Source organism: Onychomys torridus, chromosome 13, assembly GCF_903995425.1.
Source record: "Onychomys torridus chromosome 13, mOncTor1.1, whole genome shotgun sequence".
In the NCBI taxonomy this organism is placed as follows: domain Eukaryota; kingdom Metazoa; phylum Chordata; class Mammalia; order Rodentia; family Cricetidae; genus Onychomys; species Onychomys torridus.
In genome coordinates this window covers 3,541,167-3,568,119 of record NC_050455.1, presented here as the reverse complement: position 1 = coordinate 3,568,119, position 26,953 = coordinate 3,541,167, and the positions used below count along the sequence as shown (strand labels likewise).

The 26,953-nt window shown below is 43.3% G+C and overlaps 1 protein-coding gene across 5 annotated transcripts in view; it reads left to right on the top strand.

The window, feature by feature from the left end:
• The window catches only part of Osbpl1a (oxysterol binding protein like 1A), a 187,322-nt gene that overhangs the window by 135,472 nt on the left and 24,897 nt on the right, over positions 1 to 26,953 (top strand). For all 5 annotated transcript variants that reach the window (XM_036204247.1, XM_036204246.1, XM_036204248.1 and 2 more), the window contains one exon: positions 21,451 to 21,526. In XM_036204247.1, the coding sequence (XP_036060140.1) occupies positions 21,451 to 21,526 (76 nt within the window). The remainder of the gene's footprint in view (positions 1 to 21,450; positions 21,527 to 26,953) is intronic.

The window sequence follows — 26,953 nt, the reverse complement described above, 5'->3', positions numbered from 1 at the left end:
CCAGACTTTCAACTCTGTCACTAGAAACCCCCCTTTGATGGGAAACAGTCTACGGCATCTTACATCAGTAAAGGAAGTTAGAGCAGGGTGTTGAACCAGCTCAAAAGCCAATCACAAGCAAGTTGTTACTACTCATTCTGGGAAGGAAGGTGTGTGTAACACTAGACTGAAAAGTTCAGAACCACAGATGGCATGGTCAGGTGTGCAGTGGGGTGCTTCTGCCTGCTTCCGCTATGCTTCTCTGTAACTATTGTTTAGTAATTCCTGCTTTCCTCAAGTCCATATTACGGGGAGCTGCAGTCTTCGGCTTGGTGTTCCAGGAAGCTACAGTCTATTAAAAATCACCATGCCCAGAGTCGTGTCAAAGGATCAACTATTATTTTCATTAACACTAGACCTCCATTAGGAGAGCAAACTCTGTGGGTCTTGCCAAACCTCTCAGTGCTCTCTCAGGCTTCTGATCCTCCCCCTCCCCCCTGGCTATTCAGGTTCTTAGCATAGAGCTCAAGGAATTCGGGGTAGTGAAGGAAAGCTGCTTTACCTTTGACACCAACAAATCTACCAATGATAGCACAGCCCCAATTCCTCTGAGCACAGCAGAGGTATTTGTGGGAGAGTGTGTGCCCTCTTCCTGTCTTGCTGTCCCCAAGCAGCACATGCCGCAGGCTTTGGTTAGCTGGCATGAACCATAGTCCCCTTCATAAAGGGACAAGTGACTGTGATCTGTGTGGCACCCTGCAGTGTATGTCGCCACCCTTCTCTGATGTTAAACTGCTTCCTTTAGGCCCCAAAGGTCATGTTCTCTTCAGTTTTCATTTTAGTGGCCTACATCTCTAGTACTGGATGTATGAAACCTCAGATGTCTTAGATCAAGGGTAAGCGAAGGCAGGAGTCCTTTCCCTCAGATGAGGCTGCCTCCTGTGCTATCCCACCTTCTACAGCATGCTGAGGTCTGAAGGAAACCGACTGTAAGTAGTCCAGTACAGAAAGTGATGTTTCTTACTAAACCAAAGCACTACCTCAGATGTGCGCTCCCGTCAGTACGTTTTGGCTTGAAAATCTGAGTCTTACTGTACTGTACCATTAGTGCAGTTAGGTGATCAGCCAAAAGGTGTGGGAAATAAACTCCCTGAGTTCTTGAAATCTGATAATGAGTTCTAAGTTTTAGAGGTGCATTATAAAAATAAATAAAATTTTATGTGATTTAAATTTATTAAAATCAAAACAAAAACACTTGTAAAATAAGTAAAATTCCCTAATTCCTTCACTTTACGTAACTAGGTTTTGTAAGTGATAATCAGACTCTAAACATATAATTTATAAGATTAATAAGATCTGGGTTGAGGATTTAGCTCAGTGGTAGAGCACTCACCTAGCAAGCTCAAGGCCCTGGGTTCGGTCCTCAGCTCCAGCAAAAAAAAAAAAAAAAAAAGATTAATAAGATCCAAAGTGTGTGGCGGGGCCTCAGAGATTAAGAGCACTGGGCAGCTCACAGGATAGGTAAAGTTTAGCAATTTAACTGAGTAGGTAAAGTATGGCTACTTTGATGATTTACATTTTAGCAAAAAAGTTAATTGATTTTACATAGACTGAGAAGTAACAATATTTTAAGGACTGGAATTACATCATGAGCTTTGGAGAGCACACTTCCCCCTGGTTATTTAAAGGGTTTTCATCATGATAGTCAAACTGCATCCTACTTAACCTGTCAGTCTTTAAGTTGTATGGCTGAGAGGTTGATTTTACTCTCAGACTGAAATATTGAGACAACTGAGTGTGTAGGTCAGGAGTAGAGAGCTTGTGTAGCATGTCCAAGGTGCTGGCTTCTGTTCTCAGTACTCTAACAAAAGAGTGAGCGAAATTATGGTGGAGTTGAAGAGAGGGCTCAGCTGTCAAGGGCACTCACTGCTCTTGCAAAGGTCCTGAGTTCTTTTGCTGGCACCCATGTCAGGTAGGTCACAGCTGCCTGCAACTCCAGCTCCAGGGCATCCAGTGCCTACTTCTGGATTCTCTAGGCCCTTGCACTCACATGGACATACCCCATTCTCTCTCCATATGCTTAATTTAAAAATAACAAAATCTTTTAAAGTTCTAGGCTTTTAGAATTTTAAAGCATTCAGAAATGAAACATTTTGAAGCAGAAATATATTAATTATAAGTATTACTGATTTTGTTGATATAATCTACTATATCTTCAAAACCAATCATAGTAGAATTTAGTATTAGTTGTTGCATGGATTAATTTTTTCCCCTTTTCCCAGAGTTTCTGTTTTGTTTAAAGTTTTAATAAACATTCTGAGAGAGGCTAAAGAGATGACTCAGTGGTTAAGAGCACTGACTGCTTTTCCAGAGGGCCCAGGTTCAATTCCAGGAACCACATGGTAGCTCACAACTGATCCAGTGCCCTCTCTGTCCTCCATGGACACTACAAGCACATGGTCCCCATGCCAGCCAAACACTCATATACAGAAAATAAAATAAATCTTTAGAAAAAGAAAGACATCCTGAGAAAGGGGATTGCCTATCTAACAATGTGTCTGTGCTGGCAGCTTTATTATTTACTTTTTGGGGGTGGGGGTGTGAGTGGGAGTGTGCCCATGACTCATTTGTGAGGTCAGAAGACAAGCGTAGGCTTTGCTTTCCAGCTTGTTTGAGGTGGGGTCTCCTGTCTGTTGCTGCCTAAGCCTGGCTGGCTGCCTGTGAGCACCCATCCTGCCACAGAATCACTGGGATTACAGTCTTGTGCTGCTGCCCCAGGCTTTACATGGTCCTCAGCTTGCTCACCCGTTTCTTTACCCCTTCAACCATCTCCCCAGCCCCACAAAAATGGTTGGTGTAAGTGGGATCTTTGGACCCCTAGGGATTGTTTCAAGGACCCTCAAGTTAAAACACCTTTTATAGTTTGACAAAGACATGTGCCCTTTTCATACCCTTTGCCCATATGTTTGTTGTAGAGTTTCTGAAGACCGTATATTGTGTGTGTGTGTGTGTGTGTGTGTGTGTGTGTGTGTGTATTATATTACATATATTACAATGTGTGAGGTCCAAGATGGAGTGCAGAAACCTTTCTGAGAATCTAGTTGTCTCATTAGCCTGTGCATTAAAGACTTTGCAGGAGAAGGATGCTGGTCTGTGTTTTTTCTGAGAATGTAATTTTAACAGTACTGATTTTATGGTTATTAAATCATTACCTTGCTAAATTAGAGGTTTAACATTTTAATTTTCTCTGATTTGTTAATCATATAACCTACACCAAAAGAAAATCAATCCTTTGGAGCTATCAGTAATTTGTAAGATTTAAATTGATCCTGAGACCAAAAAGGTTACAAACTATGATCTGTACTCACAGATTACTATGTAATTTGTTTGGTTTGCATGTAGAATGAAATCCACAGATCTTAAAATCTGTCCTTTGATCACATAAGCCTCTCACTCCTCCCAGACCAACCCCTCCACACTTACCCTACTTTGTGTCCTCACTTGTTTTTAAACCGTGAGGCTCAAGATGAGCTGCCAGTACACTTTTGGATGTGTGACAGTCATTGGAATGTGGGTGACCTATCAGGGACCACACCCTTAGAGAGAACCACCTCTCCCTCAGTTACCAACAGCTCTTCAGCTAGGGGTGGGTCTCCCACCTACCTCCCCATCCATACTGAGGTGTTGCCTGGCTGGAGCGTGTGTGTGCTGCTACAACTACTGTGAGGCGAGCGTGTCGTCACCCTGTGTCTGCAAAGCACTGCTTCCTTGGAGTCATCCACTGCCTCTGGCTCCTAAAATCTCCTTCCCCATCTTTAAGGATGGTCCTTGAGACTGGTGTGTGTGTGTGTGTGTGTGTGTGTGTGTGTCTGTGTCTGTGTGTGTGTATGTGTCTGTGTCTATGTCTGTGTCTCTGCCAATGTGTGATATGTTCCATTTAGGGCTGAGGTCTCCAGAGTCTAATTCTAATTCTCCACTCCTTGACCAGTTGTGAGCCTTGGTGTTAGCTGCCACCTTCTACAAAAGGAAGCTTCTCTGGGGAGGTTTCAGAGCTCTCTCATACAGTTGGTACTTTTGCCATATTTTGCCATATTACAGTTCCATGAGCCGGTCCTTGCCAGATGTTGGCCTCTTAGTCTTGACCTGCTTAGCCTCCAGACCATGAACCAAGTAAAAGTCTTTATTATTAGTTTAGTCTTGTGTCCTTAGAAACACAAAACAGATTGTCAAACCATTGTTAAAATAAATAAAGGGCATATGTTAGAGATTTTGGACAAATGCACATTCACATATATCTGACATGCCAATCAAGATATAGAACACTCTCTCACTGCAGGACATTCCTCTAACTGCCTTTCATTCAATCCCTCTGTCTTAGGGTTTTATTGCTGTGAATAAATGCCATGACCACTGCAGCTCTTATTAAAGGAAAACATTTAATTGGAGCTGGCTTACAGTTCAGATGCTTAGTCCATTGTCATCATGGCAGGAAGCATGGTAGCATGCAGGTAGACATGGTGCTGGAAAAGTAGCTGAGAGTCCTACATCTGGATCCACAGGTAGCAAGAAGAGAATGAGACAATGGGCCTGGCTTGGACCCTTGAAACCTCAAAGCCCACCCCACAGTGACACATTTCCTCCAACAAGGCCACAGCTCCTAATAGTGCCTATGGGCCTATAGGAGACAATTTTATTCAAACCACCGCACCCTTCATAGATAGCTGCTGTTCTCTTTTCTGTTGCTGTAGATTATTCTTGAACAGGATTGCAGATGGAATTATGTAGTGCATGGTATAGATCTGGTTTTGACCACCTGCCATGTTGTTTTTATGGGGGCATCTCCATCCATCCTGTATGTCTGCATCTGTTCCTTTGTACTGGTGAGCCATTGTTGGAATATGTCTGCTGTTTATCTCTGTTCTTTGTGATGGTACATCTAGACTTTTCAGTTTGAAGTTAGGAATAAGGTTGCTATGATTGCTCTTACAGACATCTTTTTATGGTCTGTTTTTTTCATTCTTGCCACCTTTAGGGATAGTGTGGGCATAGTTTGCCTGTCTTAACAGCCACTACCAAATTACCACACTGAGGCTTATATTACTTACACATGCTCAGCCAATAGCTCAGGCTTGTATACTAGCCAACTCTTACACTTAAATTAACCCTTATTTCTATTTATGCTTTGCCACATGCCTCATGTCTTGTTACTTTATTGTCTACATGTCCTGCTTACTTGGTGGCTGGCTGGCTGGCTGGTGTCTCTCCCGATTCCACCCTCCTTCTTGCCATCATTCTCAGTTGGCTTTCCCACCTAACTTCCTGCCCAGCTACCAGCCTGTCAGCTTTTTATTAACCAGTGAGAATAATACACATTCATAGTGTAGAAAAGGACTGTTCCACAGCAGGATGGAATTGTCGGGTCATAGGAGACATGCACATTTGTCCCCGCAGAGCTGTTCCAATGCTGTTTCCTACCTGTGCTGTTCATTCTTCTGTCAGCATGCACGAGAACCACCACTGCCCCATCTTCACCTGCACCTGTTGTTCGAAATTGGGAGCCAGTGCCTCTCTGTGGTTTGGGGAGCTTTTCTTCAATGACACTAGCCATTTGCCCATGTGTTTATTAACCATGTCCCGTCTTAGTGAAGTATTTGCAGGTTTTCTTTATTTTAAATTGTTTCTGTGTTTTTGTATTATTGAGTCTTTATATATTGTGGCTTCCAATCCAGTCACAAATATATTTCATAACTATTTCACTGGGTAACTTGACTTTTTGTTTCCTGGTGTAAAGTTTATCTTCAAGTCATGTACTAAGCATCCATTGTATTCCTTGTGCAAACTGAGAGTTCAACAGACCTTTAATAATAATAATAATAATAATAATAATAATAATAATAAACATAAACATAATTCTTAATCTTTTAAGCAGAAATTTTAAGTTTTGATGATAACACTTTAAATTTCCTCTTAAATTACTATTTTATGAGTTCTTCTCAAGAACTGACACACACTTAGAAAACCTGCCCTCATGTTCTTCATGATCACTGACAATGTTTGTCTCTAGTTAAATTCATCAGTGTCTTGACAGTGCCTCAGGAATCCTGCTCTGTGACATTTGAGTATGTTTTGTCCTTGTCGACAGTAGAAGAAGTGTATGTTGTAAATGCACTGTAGGCTGGTTTACTTACCCAGGAGCCCTGACTAATAGAAAACCCAGGTGTAAGGTTTATCTTCAAGTCAGGTACTAAGCATCTGCTGTATTCCTGATGGAAACTGTGGGTTCAACAGACCTTAAAACTGGTGTCAATACAATTTTAGTCCAAGTAACTGTGCAGCGACATCTTTGTATTTTGAAAAAATAGTGTGTGTGAGATGGAGAAGGGGGAGGAAGACTAGGAAAATGGGGGAAGAGGAGGGGAGATGGGAAAGAGTTGTGTGTGTGGAGGCCAGATGCAAACGTTGGCAGTCTTTCTATCACTCTCCACCATATGGCTGTGTGCTTTATATGTAGTGGTGTGGGATGTGCAGGTGTGTGAGCGGAGGCCAGCACTCGGTGTCTTCCTCTATTGCTTCCCACCCCATGTTTTGAGATATGGTTTGTTACTAACCCTGGAACTCATCAACTCATCTGGGTAGGCTGCCCAATGAGTTCTAAGGACTCACCTGTCTGTTTCCTTTTCCCTCACAAGCTGAGGTTACAGCTGTGTGTTGCTGTTGCACAAATTTTAAATCATTTTAATAAAAACCCAGAGCCAGATAGCAGGGTAAATGCTGAAAGATCAGAGAAACAAAGGAACAAGCCACAGCCACTTCTCACCTCACCAACTCCTCAGCCAATCTCCACAAATCCTCAGACTGAATGCCCAAGTCCTCAGCTGAAAGGCTCTGAGCTCCTGTCTCCTCCCACCTTATATGCCTTTCTCTATCCAGCCATCTCACTTCCTGTCTCAACCTTCCTAGTGCTGGGATTAATGGTGTGTGTGCTTCCCAAATACTGGTAGCAAATGCATGAGATCTCAAGTGCTGGGATTAAAGGTATGTGCCACCACTGCCTGACTTCTATGTTTAATTCTGTGGCTGGCTCTGTCCTCTGATCGTTAGGCAAGTTTTATTAGAGTACAACAAAATATCACCACATGCTGCCATGCATGGTTTTACATGGGTGCTGAGGGTCTGAATTTGGCCCTGAGGCTTGTTGCAGTAAGTCACTCTACTGACCGAGGTGCCTCCTAAGCCTTTCCATCATGATTTTTGAAAGAAGATTTCTCTCTAATCCTGGGGCTCAGTTTCAGCTAAACTGTCTAGCCAGGTAGTCCTTGGGGACCTGCCTGTCTTCATCCCCCACCCTCCTCTACTTCCAGTTCTGGAGTTAGCCACATGTCACTGCACCCAGCTTCTACATGAGTGCTGAGGATATGAACTGGGGCCCTCATGCTTGCACTGAGAGCATTTTAACAACCAAGTCATCTCTCTAACCCCATTTGTGTGTTTTAAGAATGAGTACTTTGTTGTTGAAATTTCTGTCCTTTCAGATGAAGAGAATGGGTTGCAATACATTCTGATGACCCCTTATGTTTTAGCCAGGACAAAGAAGAAATAGATTGGGATTTCCAGCCATGGGTTTTTCCGTACATTTCAAGAAATGTTTATGTAATGATGAGCTTAGAAGGCTTACCCAAACATATCCTTTTTAGCCTTGTTTTTGAAGAATACACTTATGAACTGTATCCCCAAATGAGCCACATACAAATTTTTTGTTATGTTTTATATTGTTTTGATGCATAAATGAATTAAACCTTTATTGTTATTATAATTTACACTATATTATCACTTAAAAATCTTCATCTTACAAATTTACATTCATAAATTCATCTCTATGTCTTTCTAATTTGGAAGCCTGTTTCAGTCAGGTGCTTAGTAAGCACCAGCAGGGAGCAGAAATTGAAGATACAAGCAGTGTTCATTTAGGCTTCATTTAAATTGGGATATAAGAGAGAAGAGGAAGAATCTTGAGAGCGGAGTAAGGATTAAGTGTCAGTTGCTCTCAGGTGATTAGCATACTGGTACACAGGCATGTGTTAGGTCACAGCTGCAGGCAACTGAAAGCTCATTTCCTATTATCTCATTGGAAATTTCTGCCATTCCTTCGGTCTTGAATCAGAGGTAAGAATTAGATTGGATTTTGCATTTGTGAATATCTAAATGAATATGGGGTTACTTAAAATCTTCAATACTGCAGAATAGTTAAAAACATGAAATGTTCATTTGTTCAGTGGAAGCAAAAAGTGTGTTGAAGACGCTGGATTTTGGAGTACTATTTAAGACAAGGCTTAGAGATGAAGTATGTTCTCAGTGCACTTGCTATGAAAGTATGTCTTATTTTCACTCCCCCCCCCATCCATTTTTAACTTAAAAAATAGTGGGTCCATGTATTTTTAAACACTGAGTACCTGTCCTAAGTCAGATCTAAGGCAGAAGAAACATGCTCTCTGACCTCCAGGAGAGCTGCAGTTCAGTGATCCGCAGATCTACACAAAAGAAACAGCAGGGATGAGTGAAGATGACAATACAGAATTGCAGAAGTGAGTGGAATGTGGAGCCGTTGACCTTACTGTTCTGAATTAGAGCATTGGAGACACTTTTAAAATCTGCTGCTAACAGCATGATTAAGCTCAAGACCAATCCCCTAGGTTCAGAATAGAAGCTTGGATGGAGGAGCCATGCTTCTCATCTCCCAAAGATGTACTTGGCGAGAAGTAGTAACCTGAGAGCTAAAGACAAGAGTCAGTTTTAATACCATTTTCTGTCAATGGAATGCCTAAAGCACAGTAAAATTAAATGTGGCATTTGCAAGTGTGCTCTGTGCCACCATGTCAATTAAATGAAAAATACTCTTTGGACAGAATTGGCTCAGTCATATGATAAAGAATTCCAATGTATTAGTTACTTATTTGTTGCTATAATAAAACACCATGGCCAAGGCAACTTATAAAAGAAAGCATTTAATTGGGCTTATGGTTCTAGAGGGTTAGAGTCCATGATGGCAGAGTGAAGGCACAGTGGCAAGAACATCTGAGAGCTCATGTCTCCAGCTGCAAACAGGAGGAGGCAGAGAGCACACTGAGAATGGCATGAACCTTTAGAAACCCCGGAGCTCGCCTCCAGTGACATGCCTTCTCCAACAAGGCCACGACTCCTCCAACAAGGCCATGCCTCTTAATCCTTCCCAAATAGTTCCACCAACTGGGGACCAAGTATTCAAATACATGAGTCTATGGAGCCTTTTCTCATTCAAACCACCATAACCAGTGGATTTTTGAATGACAGGAAGAAAGGAAACTTCATCAAATTCCACTTCCTTACATTATGTACCCCAACCACAGTCTTAGTTTAAAGAATCTTTGACATCAGCCCACCCCCAGCCCCTGCTAGCAGTTACTAAAGAGAACTGTATTCTTGTTTGTAAATACTTCTGGGCTGTCCTGACCTGAGACCCTGAGTGAGACCCACTGACCTCCGGTCTTCCTTACAGAAAGCTTTCATTGGCCATGGCAGTATGGAACCCATGTTCTCATCTGCCTTGTCTCAGTCATAAAAAGTAACATCAAAGAGAGCTATTTATCAAAGCCTTGGTTATAGTTGTGGAGATCATTTGGCAAATAACCACTTTGCTAGATTGTCATCTGAAACTACAATCGCTAAATTGTCCACCCAACTGAATGCCTCAGGCTAGAAAATAAGATGGGTTTTCAGGAAATAATTCTATTAGTATCTGCTTTTACGTTGACAGTTCTTTTTTTTACATGTGTGGCCCAGATAAAAATGTTTGACATCTTTGGTGGAATACTGTACTTAAACATCTATTTGACCACATTTTTATTACATTCATTGTGTGTGTGTGTGTGTGTGTGTGTGTGTGTGTGTGTGTGCACTTGCATGCATGCATGTATGGGTGCATGTGTGTAGCATGTGTGTGGAGATCAGAGGACGACATAGGGGAGTCTGTTCATTCCTCCTATCATGTGAGTCCCTGGGAGATCCTGGTTGACAGGCTTATTAGCAAATATATCAGCCCTTGACCACACATATTTAAAAGTAGAATTGACCACTTGTGGGGTTTGTTTCTCTGTTATTACAGCAAAAGTTTGATTTACAATATCTACACTTACTTAGGTTGTTTTAGTTAGGGTTTCTGTTGCTGTGATTAACACATTACCAAAAGCAACTTGGGGAGGAAAGGGTTTATTTCATTTTAGAGCTCTCAGGTCACAATCTATCACTGATGGAAGTTAAGGCATGGACCTAGAGACAGAACCGAAGCAGAGCCTGTGGAGGAATATGTAGTGGATAGCCATCCCAGCATTGGCCTGGAAGTTCCAACCCCCATTGAGGCTTCAATAATGATCACGCCCACAAGGCGGGGCAGAGGAGGGAGTGGAAGACTGAGGATCAAGAGGAGATCGCTCTCTTGGTTCGGGGACCCTGGACGCAGGAGGTAGACCAAGCAGGTTCCCCAGAGAACACCACCGGACTGCGCTATACCTTTGCCAGACCCTGCAACCTACCCCTTCATTTGTAAGTTACCCCACAAAATAAACCTCCCTTTTAACTACGTGGAGTGGCCTAAATAATTACACCAATAGGAATACTACTTAATGGCTGTCCCTCACAGCTTGCTCAGCCTACTTTCATACACCATCTAGGATCACCTGCCCAGGTGTGACATCACCTAGAATTGGCTGGGCCCCTCCACATCAGTCATTAATCAAGAAAATACTGGAGCCATTCTGTTGAGGGCGTTTGCTCAGTTGGTGCCCAAATAACTATCTTGTGTCAATTTGACAAAAAAATCCAAACAGGATGCGGGTTACTGTATCTTTTTTGTTTTTTTTTAAAGACAGTGTTTCTCTGTGTAGTTTTGGTACCTGTCCTAGATTTATTTGAGCATTTATTTGTCTTATTGGACTTTTGCTTAAATATTTTGGTTTCTGATTTTGTGTTCTTATGGTTTTTCTCTATTTCTCTCTCTCTCTCTCTCTCTCTCTCTCTCTCTCTCTCTCTCTCTGTGTGTGTGTGTGTGTGTGTGTGAGAGAGAGAGAGAGAGAGAGAGAGAGAGAGAGAGAGAGAGAGAGAGAGTGAGAGAGTTTCTTGGTTTTATTTCTTTTCTTTTTTTTTACTTTTTAAAGAGAGAAAGGACATGGAGTTGGGTGGAGAGGTCTGGGAGGAGTTTGAGGGGTAAAAAGCATGATCAGAATATATTGAATAAAAAAAATCTTTCAATGGAAAAAAGGCAACAGGCAATGAAAGACAGAAAATAAAGGAGAAAACAGACAAAATACCTCTAATGGGGGCAGGAAAGATGGCTCAGCAGTTAAGAGTATTGTCCAGGGCCCAGCCTCTGAAATCGCATCAGCCATTGCAGGTTGGGTCACATACACCAGTGAAAATAACCACCCTACAGACATGCCCACAGGCCATCCTGATCTAGACAATTCCCAAATTAAAATGCACTTTCCAAGTGATTCTAGCTTGTCAAGTTGACAGTTGAGCTAGCACAGTAAGAAATATGTAAGTTCCCAGCTTCTCTGGAACAATTTTCTAACAAGGCATCTTTTCTTCAAGGATTGTTAGTGTTTCTGTCAAAAGTCAGGTGGCCACAATTCAGATCTATTATCTTCTGTCCCATTGATGTTCATGTCTTTTTATGCCATGCTATTTTGTTACTGTGGCTTCTTTTTTAAATGGTATTTGTATTCTTTGAAAATGTATAAATGTGTGTCATGTGTCTTGTCCCTGCTCCCCTCTTCTGATTCCTAGAATGCTTGTCTTGGTTACTTTTCTGTTGCTGTGCTAGGACACCATTAATAAAGCATCTTATAAAGAGACTATTTAATTTAGGCTTACAGTTTCAGAGGTTAAAGTCCACGATGGCAGAGCAAAGGCAGGGCAGCAGGAAGACCTAAGAGCTCACATCTTGATCTGCAAGTAGGCAGAGAGAGACACACTGGAAATGGAAGGAGCTTCTTGAAACCTCAAAACTCAGGCCCCAGTGACATGCTTCCTCTAACAAAGCTTCACATCCCAATCCTTCCCAGTTTCCCAATCAGTTCCACCAACTGGGGCCCAAGCATTCAAAACATACCAACCTATGGAAATCATTCTCATTCAAGCTACCATGGCCCTCAGTACTACTCCCTCCCAACTTAATGTCCCCCTCACACTTCTAAATATATATGTATTTCACCACACAGTCCAATTAGTGTTGCTCATATGTGCCATGTGGGGCCAACTACTGGGGTATGGCCAGCCTACTAGTGGTCACATCCCCAACAATCAGTGACTCTCCCTTTCCCAGCTATCAGGTGCCCATAGTTTCTTAGCTAGATGGTACCATGTGGGTCTTTCCTGCACCCCATGCTGAATTTTAGCTATCATGATTCTGTAGGTAACCATAGTTTCTATGGGCTCATATGTGCCATGGTCATATGTGAGTAGGAGATTGCCTTTCATAGCACTCCTCAGTGTTCTCTCTGCCCCCTCATCTGTGATAGTCACTGAACTGTGGGGGCTCAGTGAGGTTAATATAGATGTCACTTATTCTCAGCACTCTGAATAGTTATGCTAGCCACTGCAAAGCAGATGACACCCTGACCAAAGGAGAGAGCAACACAGATGGGGTTAAAGATAAATATTTAGAAAGCAATTTGACAATGGGAACAGCTGACAAAAAACTACAGTAGGGTCTATGCTAGGACCTATGACTTCCTCAACTGTGGGTTTTTGACTAGGCTTACAGTATAAGACAGAACTCTTTCCTTTGGAGCTTGCCTCAGATCCAGTCAAGAAAGGGGTTGGCTGTCACGTAACAGCCATGCCACTATTGCGTATTGCTGGCAGGTCAGTGTGATAACATGCAGGATCCAGTGCTGAATAAGACATTTGACATCTGCATTTTCTCACCAAGAAGCCTGCCGAGTGCCTTCTAGCACAATGAAAACTAGTCAACAGGAAAAGATTTTCCTGGTCAGTTCACGATTGATTTCTCTGTATACTGCAACCAAAATGTTTGGTGCCTTCTGCAATAGGATCTTACCAAATAGTTGTAGTGAGCAACCAAGAACAGTGGGCATAGCCTGTATTGTTTTGGATGGCTCTTGGACCTCCCTGACCAGTGTCTCATCAGAAAGTACCCATGGCCAGACTGAGATTTTCCTGTAATAATACTTGTCTTCTGGGAGCAGAATTATTCATTCATGTGGCGGGACTTCTGTTCAAACTCCTTTTGTTTAAATTATGGTTTTAATTAGCTTACAAACTAGTGATTTCTGTAAGGCTTCTTCATAAATCCTTAGTTTTGCTTAACCCACCAACTAACCATCTTTCTCTAAGCCCCTTACCATTATTACGGGATTGGTAGTTTGGAGAGAACAAAAGTGTGTCGTGGTCTTTCCATAACATTTGCTTTTCTGTGTTAGGGCTTGTACATCGGGAACTAAGTCATTGATTTTGTTTGTTTCAGTTACTTTTATTTCTTTTTAGTCATGAGTGTTTGCAGCATACTGGAGGGACTAGATTTGTAGTATATCTGAGATGTTGTTTTCTTCTGCTAGGCTGGTGTTGAGGGTACAAAACCACCCCAATTCTCCCCTGAGAATAGAACATCAGCTGCATCAATAGACACTATCCAAGGTTGACCTTTCCTTAATTGTCCCTAGTGTTTCTTTCTTGGGATTTCTTCTATGATTGGTGTTCTCTTCCTGTCTTCTCTGGACCACTGTCTGGCTTTGGCTTCATCTGTGTATGGGTCAAACTGTCTCTGGCTTGACTTGAGACCTAGGTGCTGCTCTGCAAGTGCATTTTACGCACATCTGTGGTGAGTCCCTGTTCCTTCTGCCCAGCTGGTCTCAGCTATATGCTTCATATAGCTCAGCTGTGAAGACAGCTGGTGCTGATTTGTGGGTGTGTTGGCTGAGGTGGTCTTGTTCTATTAGGTGGCACAAGTCTGGGCAAGGAGGAATGACTGCTGGGTCCAATTCTGGATCTCAGAACAGGTATGTGGAGGCAGCTGTGGCAGGCAGAGCCAGTTGCTGGGTCTGGTGTGCAGTGTCGATTCCCTAAGGCGTGGGCATGAGTGGACAGGTATTGCAGCCTAGGAGACCAGCTTCTAGGCTGTGTGCAGGGCTCAAAGGAAAAGTCCACCACATCACGAAACTTAGACTTTTATCTGAGAGATTTTAGGGAAAAAATACACACACCTATTTTCTTAATGGTTATTTGTAACACGAATCTTAAAAGGTCTTGTAATGAAAAACCCAAAGCCAGATACTGGGGTGAAAACTAAAAGATCAGAGAAGCAGAACAGCCAGCTACTAGCTTACCTCTATGAAATCCTCAGCCTCAAGAGAGAGTTCCTGTTTCTTCCCATGTTTTGTACCTTTCTGTGTCCTGCCATATCACTTCCTGGGATTAAAGGAGTATTCTGTTTCTCTCATGTAGCCCACTGTGGCCTTGAACTCACAGAGATCCAGACAGATCTCTGCCTCCCGAGTGATAGGATTAAAGGTGTATGCACCACTGCCTGACCTCTATGTCTATACAGTGGCTGCCTCTATCCTCTGCTCCCCAGGCAAGCTTTATTGGAGTACACAGTGCATCTCTACAGTTACTTTTCTTTATTCTCTCATGCTGGCTCCTTCTACACCTCTTTGTTCTTGCAGTTTTATATACCCAACAGAATCTTTCATGTTGAATACAGGAGTTACATTTGAAGGTCACAGTCCAGTAAATGATAAGAAACAGAGTCGTCCTGACAACTCATGTGTAAGAAATCTTAGCTTCTTAATTGGTGGAGCTGTAATTTGCAGCTGCAAAGAAAGAACTGGTTATTTCACTATCTACCTAAATAGATAATCTTATAAAGGGTTTTAAAGGAATTATAAAACTAAACTACGGAGAAGTCTAAGAAAAATAAGGAAATCATGTACTTTATCCTATATTTCTGAGTGTAATAACATTTTAAAGTAACATTTTGTAATTAATTGTAGATGCCTGGCTCTCTGCTCCTGGAAGTGTTTACAGAGAGAGCTGTGTTGTAAATCTCTTAATATGAGCTCATTCCAGCACTCTCCAAGGCACAGTGACACTAAAAGTGTTTTAAATCTTAAAACATAGCTTTCTATTCTCTGTGAAACTTTAAACCATAAAAAAGAAAATCTGCAACTCTTTTTTGGGGCTATGAAGTACTGAGGTTAGGAATTTGTACAGAGTTCATCACTGTCCTATGTTATCAGCCAGATGAAGCAAGAGAAACTGGCATGCCAATTGGGTGGCTTTGTACTTTTTATCTTGGTTCAACAAATCAGACAGCTGGCTATCTGTCCTTGTGAACTGGACTGCTTTTCCTGGGGGTGGGAGGAAACATTAGCAAAGCACCTGGTCTAATCGAAAGCTACTTTGAAGCTTTAATCAACTAATGGTATACAGTTGTCTTGACACTGGGGAAAGTCAACTGTTTTCCTATGTTAACCTGAGCTGTGATATAAAACAGGTCCTATGTGTCTCTTAGTTCTTGTGGAACAGTATCCTAATATTATTTCTATTCATCAAGATTATACAGCTTAAGGAGGACTCATCTATTTTTACAATCCACAGTTATAAATGCCCAGTGAGATGTGTTCATGGGATAATCCCACTACAGTACAGGTAGCAGAGGATTTCCCACTTAAAAATACATTGTATCAATACCAGAGAAAAGCATGTAAAAGTACAACAGAAGCAAAAAGTATTCCAGAGTCTTTAGTCTCGTGGCCTTGCCTAATACAAGATTGACCCATCAGAGATTTTTCTCCTGGTGGACTGACATCTCAAACCTCAGTTGCTGTCTGCTTGCTGCTCCTCTGACTTGTCTATTGGCTACCAACAGACAGGGCAGCCCCTTTGTCTATTCTTGAAGATTGTTTTAGTGTATGTTTTGGGTTTGATACAGAATTCTAATTCCTGAAAGTACAAGAATGATATTGACTAATGTGAGTTAAGTGATTTAGCACCATTCCTACCCACCCCCCATACTGAGAAATAGCTGTTTGTTTTACATGCTCATTGTAATGGTCATATATGTAGTTTGGGGATAGATTTTACTTTACAAGTCATACTAGAAAATGGAATCACCTCCCATGTCGGTGATGAGCCAAGTATTTGCCGTATCTAACTAGTAGCAAAGGCAATGTAGTGGAATGATACAGCCAGTGAATGCTATAGAAGCGAGTTTGCACTTTATAAAAATAGCAAGATGCTTGGAAAATCATTAAAGCTGATCTATAAGTTAGAAGCTGAGCCTTGTTCCTCAGAGGCTCTGATTGTGCTGGGCATTATTTTTCTTAGTGTTTATCTAACTGACAAATAAAATGAATTGTACAACAATTTGCTCTTGAATTGGGAGATTTGCTAAAGCTCTGAGTTAGCCAACAGCAAGAATGCTATATAGTGGTTCCATCCCAGGTGTGCTTTCATACACTTGAAAAAACCTCTCACCACAGTGCGCTGGCATTTCAGAATTTTGTGGACATACTCATAACAGACGTGTTCATGGTGCCCCCTGGGAATTCGGGGATGCATATTTGAATAGATGGCGTTCCCAGCACCCCTCCTCTAGTCGAAGGTTGATTTTGCCTCTCTTGTTTTATCATCATCATCTTGATCAAGGGTCTCTATGAGCAAGTGATGCTGTGTGCTTAATGTAGTGATCCATGGATCACAAACAGAAGGCCAGTGGGGGTGTCTGCAAACAGATGAACCTTTGGGTTTGTGAGTTTTTGAGGCCTGGCTTGTGGAGTTTCTCTTAGGGTTTCGGCTGTTCAAGTATGGGTCAAAGCCTGGAGATAGGAGGTAATTTGCAGGCCCTGGCCCAGTTTTTCCTCCAGATTTTTGAGGCTAGCATTACTGAGTCAGAGTTCATTAGGTTCACTTTGGACTCTGTCTGCAGAGTGTGGAGCATGGGGATCATGGTGGGACAAGTAGCCACAGTCCCATCACAAAGATAAGACAAGCGAAGAGACTTCTCATTCAGAATCCACATACTGTGTTGTTGTGCAGACAGTAATAATTGTCATCTGTGTGGTCCAGATCTGAGCCAGGAGAACACTGTCAGCCCCTGGTACAGGGTGTTTTCTTCTTAGACTCTGGGATAATGACCCTCAGCTGGACTCAGGGAGGGGACTAGCCTGTCTGTGCTCACTCCTGAGCCGCTCTGACTCCTGCCTTGAGCTAACACCACCACCAGTAACATAGGACTACTCTCTTTTTTCTTGTCTCCTGATAGAAAGTTTAAAGTACATAATAAGCATGTCCTTCTCAACACAGATATTTTTAACTTAATCTACCGGCATCTTTTTCTCTGCTCTTCCTTCCCTCGTGGCTTTGGCACTGCAGGTTGAGCATTTTCTTGAGCACGTTGTGAGCGGCTTTGTGCTCATTGCCTTGGGACTCTTGAGCTTTTTGTCTTCCAGTGCAGTCTTAAGACGTGATGGCTGGTACGACAGCTGCTGTGCCCAGGTGGTTATTGTGCTGTTGAATGGGACTCGTGTGGCTGAGGCACGGGACGGGCTTCATTCCATTTTCACTAGCAAACTCTCCAGGGAAGCAGCTAGTGTTCTCCACTACAAACCCTTGCTTCCTGCTAGCTACATTTCACTTTGGGCTGATAGTTAAGTTGATGTTCTATGAGTGTAAAAGGCACCACATCTTAAAGACAATATGTGAATTGTGTGCATTGGTGCATGTTAAAATGTACTATTTAGCTGTAGAACTTTCTTACAGTGTTAACTTCGTCACTGCAGTGGCAGAATCCCTGGCAAGACCTCACAAGGCATTCATGCACAGGTGGAGGCAGGCTTATTGCAGCCCCGCCACACCTGAAGAGCTGTTGGCAGCTGATAGCCACTAAGGGAGAGAGAGTCAGTTCCCTTCAGGGGTGTGACCTTCCTCCCAAAGGTCAACTCCATGCTTACATGCATATTTGGGTAGCACTGTTTTTGGATTTGGGATTATTTGGAGGGAGGCATGAAGTTGGGAGGGAGAACATGGTAGGTGTATTCCCAGGGGATTTGGAGGGTGGATATGATCAAAATATTTTGTATATGTGTATGGCATTCTCAATGAATAAATTTTAAGAAGTTTTAAATAAAACTTGAGGGAAGGTTTATTTGGTTCTTAGTTCCATAGGACTCAGTCTTTGGTCCTTGGTCCTTGTTGCCCTTGATTATGGGTCTTTCATGGTGGTAGGAGACTCAGGATAGGACTGGGGACCCGATGCTGTAGCCTTCAAAAGCATGCCCCACTGCCTTTGTCCTCCAACAAAGCTCTTCTTCTTCCATTTCCAGAGTAGTTGCTGGCTGGGAGGCAGGTGTCTGGCACAAGAGGTTACAGGAGCATTTCATAGTCCTCCCTACCGCCACAATGACCAAAATTAGTTTGCTTCTTTCTTTTCGACTTGATCAACCTGGATCTTGCTGCATTTGAAATTCTGTGTACTGTTCTCTCTCTGTTCATCTAGCAGGGACAGCCGCACACCCTTGGCATGACTGACATTGGGCAGGTAACTCTGTGCAGTCAGTCCTTTCTTTGTAGTCTGTCCAGCAGCACAGCACACCTGGCCTCACTTGATGCAGATCAGCTTTCTGTGCTGTGCCTTATGCAGCCTCTGCCAGAAACCCTTCCGCAGATGGACAGACTGCCTCCCCTTCAGGTCAGCTGCCCCAACTTCTGCTTGCACCTGTAGTTAATTCCTGTTGTCTTGGGTACACAGAAAACCAGACACTTTCTGGAAGAGAAGTGTCTTCTAACAGACTTCTACAATCCAGAGTTTATTCAACAAGCACTTCTACTGTGTTAGGCACCATATTAGATATCTACCATAGCAGTGGATTAAAACCCAAACTCCTGGGAACTTTCATACTGATTGGGTCACAGTGACAGATAAACAGGGGATTATACAGGTGTCACCTGATCAGTGCTGTGGAGGAGGGTGAAAGAGACAGGTTCAGGGAAGGTGGGTTAGTAGGGGTTTTTATACCAGTCACCCAGTGTGCTGGACTTCCAGACCCCTGCTATGATTACTGTCTCCTAAATTCCAACTTCCCATGTTCTTCCAGAACACGTTTCCTTTGCTATTGGTTACATGTGTTTTCTAGACAATTTTCCTGGTCTCTGATAAGTCCTCCTGCATATCGTATGAAGGAGACTGTTGAGAATGGCACCAGATCTGGGTCCCAATCTGTGTGGCTCTCGGGGCTGTTTGGCTGGGTGCCTCCTTGCACAGTCTGCCACTGCACCTGTCGTCCTGGCAGCTCTGGCAGCTCTGGCAGCTCTGGCAGCCTTAGATCATGGTCAACAACTCTGAGGTCATTTTAAACCAAGGCTTCTGCACAGCATGTATTCCAGCAGGCCAGTATTTCTCTCAGAGTTTCTGACCAGTTCACAGCACAGTGTGGGCTGGTAAGGTTTGCACCTGGCTCTACGTGTCCCACGTAAGAAAGCAGCAGTCTGTATAATAAGTGTTTACCACTCAGAATTCCTTTCACCTCTGCTTTCTAGTTTTGCTTGGATTAAATATCGTTGCTAATGATTTGGATTCCTCATAAGTGAGTAATTAATACATTTTTGTCAACTAACCACAAAAGGAAAGTAGAGGGTGTTCCAAGTGGGACTCCTGGTGGCAAGACTATGGTACTTTCTAATTGGTTATTACCAAACTACAGGTCCTTATCTTCTTCTTTAAAAAATGCCTCTGAGAACCAGGTGGTAGTGCACACTACACTACAGAGGCAGCGACAGAAAGGTGGAGAGTTCGAGGCTAGCCAGGATCCTTAACACAGAGTTTGAAGCCAGCCTTGGCTATATAGCAAATCTGCCACAAACACATCTCCAAAGCATGTGTGGTCTTTCTCGCTTCTGCTCTTGTACATCAGTGGGATGTACCTATACATTTAATGTAAACACTTGTTGGGGTGATCCCAGCCCTCCCCCAGTCTGTAGGAAGCATACCTCAGGATTACAACTGACAAGGCATTGCTACCCTTCAAATAACCTATCTCGTGGACAGGAGAGGGAGACGTTGCTTACGGACATGGCTGACTCTGTATTAGGGACTCTTGCGGCAGACCGTGCCAGGGATGTGTTGTCCAGGCCACAGACTGGGAGTCTTGGAGAATGGGGCTGTAGCGTAAATACTGGCTGTGGCCATCGCTCCAATTGGCTGATCGATGACCGCCCGATGAGCATGTGTTCCTGACAAGAAAGAGCTGGAAGAATTTCACCAGGGAGGTTTTGAAGTAGTATTTGCTTAAAACTGAAAATCCCATTACAATTCAAACTGATGTAGGGATTCTTTAGAGCATAACGGTTTTGTTGAGTATTTTGTTTTTTGTTGGTAGCTGTGGTTTTCCTTTTAAATTTATTTTCTGTGCCTGGGTGGTTTGCCTGAATGCATGTCAGTGCACCACATGCATGCTTGGTGCCTGCAGAGGCCAGAAGAGGGTGTCGGATCCCTTAGAACTGGAGTCAGGGATGGTTGTGAGCCACATGTGGGTGCTGGCAATGGAACACAGGTCCTCTGTTCTTTACTGCTGAGCCTTCTCTCCAGCCCCTTGCTTTGTTTTTGGAGACAAAATTACCTTTCTGTTCATTATCCTCTTGCCTCATTGTCTCAGTGCTAGGAATATAAAGCTGATCTGGCAGACCCTTGTCCTCCCTACCACAGGACTGCTGTTCCGATCTGAGTGGGTGGGTTTGGACCCGTGCCTACCAGGCCTGGCTTCTGAATGCCTGAAAGCCAAGCTGGAGGCCCTTGCTATGGACAACACTGTCCATCTTGCTGCTTCCAGAGCTCTGCAGGGGCCTTTAAAATGCTCCTCTGTCAAGGTTTACTTTTTAAAGAGTCTTCCAGTATATGGAGTTCTCAGTTTCTTTCCATGTCAGTGTCTTGGGAGAGTTGGAATATGTAATACAAGGCCTCGGCTTTCCTTCCATTTTGATCATGTGTTTGCATTTTCCCAGTGGTTTTCGGAGATCTAGTTTGGCATGTTGTGTCCAGCAGTTAGAGTGTGGTGGTTTGTTAGATCGCAGTGTGGTGGTGCGGTTTGAGTCAGGTAACAGACTAGATATGCCAGCACACAAAAGTACATATGTGGTTCTTCAGAAGTGAGGTGATCTGGCCTTGTCTCTGGGATCAGGAGATGAGGGAATGACATTCACTGCAGTGCTGAAAACAGAGGGCCTGTTTATCTGCTCACAACTTACCAAGGGTCAAAACAGCAGTGAATGGGTGTGACCCTGCTTTGCCCTGTCTGTGACAGTGCACATTTTTGCAATGTCTCTGTATGTGTGGGCCTATGCTCAGGTCAGTGACAACATCGTTTTCCTTCCAATGTTACTGGCATTAAAATGAACCATTTTTAAATTTTTTTTTTTTCCCAGAACAAGCCTGCCTTCACCCATGTTTTCCAGAAACGACTTCAGCATCTGGAGCATCCTCAGAAAATGCATTGGGATGGTGAGTCAGCTTCTGTTTCCTCACAGTGTTGAGTGGCTGCCTGTTTGAATTGCATATCCTTAGGAAGGGGATCTGGAAAAAAATAACATGGAAGTGTGGCCCAGCAGTTGTCAAAATACCCATGAGAATAAGAAATTCACTCTTCCATTGGGTTTTTCTGGAAGAATCTGGATCTCTTTTTGTATTACTTAAAGTGGCTTTAATGTGACTTTCATAGGAAAATAAGGACATGCTTTTCTTTTGCAGCACACCGAATTTGTATTTCCCATACGTCCCCTTAGAGTTTTTCTCCAAGAACATTTCCACAGTGTAGACTCTTTGTGCTTCTGGCAGAGCCAGCTTCATGCTCTGGCTCTGTGAGTGTGCTGTAGTAGATATATGGATCCTGCCTCTGCTACATTGTCGGGGTGTGGGGTAGGAGGGGGGTCTAATCTGGGAGAGGGGGGACAGTGGCAGCATTTCCTCTTACCGGTCACTTCTGCCACCTGATGCTAGCCTAGAAGTCTCTTCCTAATGTGATCTTTGACCAATAAGAACAATGATATTTGAATAACATGCATCCCAAGATGCCAAGGACTCAGCCTAAGTAGATGCTGCCTTTAGTATGTTCAGCCACTCTGCCCTCCCTGAGTTCTAGTGTCCTTTGCTCTGAGGTTGGCTACTGACAACTGAGACTTCTCAGTGACACTTCCAAGAAGCTCATCCCAGAAACATCCAGTTTAAACCAGTCTTCTGAATCCTTCACAGAGAATGATTCGGCTAAGCTTTGGGAAGCCCTGCTACTCCTTACTGTGAGACTGGACAGGATGCTATGCTTTCCTGTGCCGAGCTGCCTCCTTCAGATCTGGGCACTAGCTCATACTTGAGAGATGTGTGCAGAGATAAGTAGTTCCTATCAAATGTCTAGATCTCTGCTAGATTAGCATGGTGCTCACTGCATGATCGTCCTTATATCAGCAGTAATGCCAGCAGAGTGTGGGCTTCACATCTCCTTCAGTCATATTAGGATTCAAGACAGCAAGCATACATGGCAAATTTGTACTTAAATAGATGATGATTACACACCCTCCAAGCTGTGGGCTAACCCAAGTCACTTGTTACTGCCTTTAATGCTCTCTTTCTAACTGAGACTTGAAGACAAAAACCTGTCTGTGGAGTCAGTACTCTCCAGACCTACAGGAGATGCGTTTATCTTTGTCATCTAACATGTAGCTGTGCATGTATGTGTGCTCCTAAAATGAAAAACAACTTCACAAGAGAATGATTATCATTACCACAGTGATTTTTTTATATTAAAGCATCGATGCCTCATCTGCCTTAAGACTGGGCAGTTTGTATGAACACAGTCATGTGTAGTGGGTCTTCCTGAACATTATGGAAAATACAGCCTTTTGTATGTCTCTTGTATAAGCCTGTCTCCTGTTGTAGCAGATGTCAGGTACCATGGTAGTGTCATTGTGTGGTAAATGTTTGCAGAGGTAACCAATATGACTGACTGTCTTTAGCAGTTTCCTAAATTAGGAGATGGTGTCCTGTTGGGCCAAGCCTGTCTTCATTCTCTCCAGAGCATAGCTGTGCTTTTAGTTTCAGGTACAGTGAGAGCTGTGTGTGCAAATAAACACTTCAGTGTATCATAAATAGAATGAAACAAATACAGACAGATGTGTGGCTTTGAAACCTGTCTGTAGACCTGGCTGATTGAAGCATGAACAGAGAGCTGCAAGGAAATGGTATCTTTGCAGGTGACCCTGCTGGTGTTGTAGACTTATCAGTGTGAGTTTAAGGGACTGTTCTGTAGGTGCTGACTATGGAAGAGTTGCCTCTCCTCGGCAGCAGGAAGAGTCAGAAGGTGTAAGTGCTGGTATCAACAGAGGTGGGAATATACCCTGGCAGAGTAGTGCAGACGGTACGTGTTGTCTGACTCACCTAATATATTACCTATTTCACTCTGCCCCTCAAATAAATCAAGACTTAGAGAATAGTAGCATTCATATGGTTTGATACCCTTAAAGAATTAAAAAAAAAAAAAATCAAAAAACCCTTTACTTCTTACCCATGTTTCTGTTACAGTATCAGTCGGAGTTAGAAAACCCACCTGCATGCCTTCAGCCATCATATTTCTTCCCTGAGCATTGTGTGGTCTCTTAATTTGGTAGTAAGATTTTGGTTGGTTGGTTGGTTGGTTGGTTAGTTTCATAGGATCTTGATATGCAACCTACTGGCTTTGAACTCCGAATCCTCCTGCCTCAGCCTCCCAAGTACTGGGATTACAAACATTTACCACTGTGCTTGAATTAGAAGTTTTAAAAATAGCAGAGAAAATGTGACTGAATCCTGTCTGACCTATTTACACTGTCTGTGAGCACTGGGTCAGACTAGCAGTGTGTGAGCACCCCTGGCATCAGGTGCTCACAGCTGAACACTGATCTGAATTCTTTCCTAGGTAATGGCATGCTGATACAGTGAGATGTGGTATAATTAGAAATATGACTTCTAGAACTCACAGGAGGCAGAGGTAAACAGACCTCTGTGAGTTAGAGTCCAGCCTGGTCTAAATAGTGAGTTCCAGGCCAGCCAGGGCTACACAGTGAGACCCTGTCTCAAAAAAAAAAAAAAAATAAGACTCACAGGAGAAATGTGTCTGCTAGGGATGGTGGGGGTCTAATTTTGTGACCAGTAAGTAAGGTCCCTGTGTTCTCAGTTCAGTTCCCCTGTAGCTAGGTAATCTAACTCTGCAGCAGAGCTCACTCTCTCTTCCCCACTTTGCTCACAGTACACCATATTTTCTTTGTTTCTAGAACGTATAGAATCTCACATTTTTCACGCCTGTGGAGCCCTTCTTTTTCTTTCCCGTTTTGTCGCAGACAGGGTTTTGTTACCAAATATCAGATTACATTCCATGAAATAAACACTTTATATAACTAGAATCCGATATAAATCTCTTTGTGATTAAGGCTTTCATTAAGCATGGCCCAGCTTCCCAGCACTCCTGTGGCCCTGGCTCTCGGAAGCCTTTGCTCTGTTGTCTTTTCTCAAAGGTTTCCTTAAGACTGTCCCCTTCTCCTGTCCCTGTTGCTGGGGCGTTGCCAGGAGGTCCATGTGTAGGTTCAGCTTGGGAGTTCCTGCTTACAGCCCACACAAACAGTACGTGGAGCTGGCAGAGGCCCCTTGCCTTGGGGATGGGTCTCCCTAACCCTGTACACATTGCTCTGGCTTGCAGCACTGGGGCCTCAGTGCTGAGTTACTGTAGGAGATGACAAAGGTCTGGTTTGTGATGAATGCTGACTCTTTCAATTTTTAATAGAATTTTTCACTTATTTTACACACTGACCACAGTTTCCCCTCCCTCCTCTCCTCCCGTTCTCCCCGCCACACCTCCATCTGCTCCTCCTCTACCTCTGATGAATGCTGACTTTTAAAAATGACAGTTCTGTAACACTCTGGAAGGCTCTGTTGAGTCTGCTACCACAGATATGGGCTTGCTATCATCTTTTGTTGGTTCAGTACATAATCAAGGTGCTTTTGAATAGTTCAGAAGCATAAAATTCCATTTCCCCTTATGCTTTGTATTTCCAGTCTTTATTTCCCACAGAAATTAATGGAATTGCATTGAACTAAGTTTTATCTCTGAAAGTATAGTATTGATTACTTTGTATTTTACTGCCACAAAATGTGTCTAAAGTGAATGTTAACATGACTGTAAAACTTGAATGCCAAAAGTTTCTCTGTGTCATTATTATAAATAGTGTATCAGTGACAACAGTATGGATGCAACATTTCTAAAATACTGACATAAAATGTAGAACGCTATTTGTGGATGAGGGAGATGACCTTGTTGCAGTTAGATTCACACAACTGCACCAGCCATGATGGTGAGTGGCCATCCAACTACAAAAGCGAGAGGCAGTTTCTAGGACAGTTATGTTACTTTAATAGACACATTAACAGACAGATGGGGTAGGAGTTTGTGGGGCTTCTGGTATCTAGGATTGTCATTCAGTTCTTTGTCCCTTCTCAGCTTTGTGCCAAAAATTAGAGTGTGTTATCAAAAATAATGGGTTATGATCTATAAGCTGACAAATCAGCTAGGACTTTATTGTTTTTAAAAACAGAACTTTAGAAAACTTATAGAGCCTTTGCTCCCTTTTGTGGTGGCCGTAGGCCTTGTGGTCTGGAGGAAAAGTTAGGAGAGGCTTTCTTGGGGCTCACACATCTGCACTCCCTCAGTTCTTTGATCCAGTAGTCCCCAGCCCTTTCGAAGAGATTCAGAAAACTTCCCTCTTCCAAGAATACTTTTGCCAAGATAGTATTTTTGGATGAAATGCTTTTGTGTGACCTTGGGCCCTGAAAGATGTGTAAGTTACCTGATAGAAACATGAGGCAGAAAAGACGCATCTGCCTTCCTATTGGTGGGCTTCAGTCAAAGGCTGTCTGCACCCACGAGATGAAGCAGAGTGTCCTTGTGGTTGGAGTGGCAGAGGAGGTTGCTTACCCAAGGGCAGGCAGAAAACAGAGAGATGGGAAGGAGCCAGGCACAAGACACCCTTCAAATGACACGCTCCGGCGACCTGCTTCCTTTATCCCACCACCTCTCAAATGCTGCCACCAGGTTTGGAATTGATCAGTGAAGTCAGAATTTTTATGTCCCAGTCACCTCTGGCTGATTGTATGCACTTGCCAGAGACCAAGCCTTCAACACAGAGCCTGTAACTAACTACTTCCCTCAAAACTACATGTTTACCTCACAGGTAGAAAGGTAGGGAAAGTTACCTTTGCCACACCTGCTGTTACTAATACTGACTCCAGAGCAAAAGCTCAAAGTAGTGAAACACAATTTGACACCACCACCACCACCTTCAGAGTATCATGATCAGAAATCAGGGTGTCATCAACAAGAACTGGCCAGAAGTCATTCTGATGGAGCACAGTTCCATAACTGAGAGGAGGGCATGGAGAGCAGTAGATGATGGTAGAGGAGGGCATGGAGAGCAGTGGATGATGGCAGAGGAGGGGTGTGGAGAGCAGTGGATGATGGCAGAGGAGGGCATGGAGAGCAGTAGATGATGGTAGAGGAGGGCATGGAGAGCAGTAGATGATGGCAGAGGAGGGCATGGAGAGCAGTGGATGATGGTAGAGGAGGGGTGTGGAGAGCAGTGGATGATGGCAGAGGAGGGGTGTGGAGAGCAGTAGATGATGGCAGAGGAGGGGTATGGAGAGCAGTGGATGATGGCAGAGGAGGGGTGTGGAGAGCAGTGGATGATGGCAGAGGAGGGGTATGGAGAGCAGTAGATGATGGCAGAGGAGGGGTGTGGAGAGCAGTGGATGATGGTAGAGGAGGGGTGTGGAGAGCAGTGGATGATGGTAGAGGAGGGCATGGAGAGCAGTAGATGATGGTAGAGGAGGGGTGTGGAGAGCAGTAGATGATGG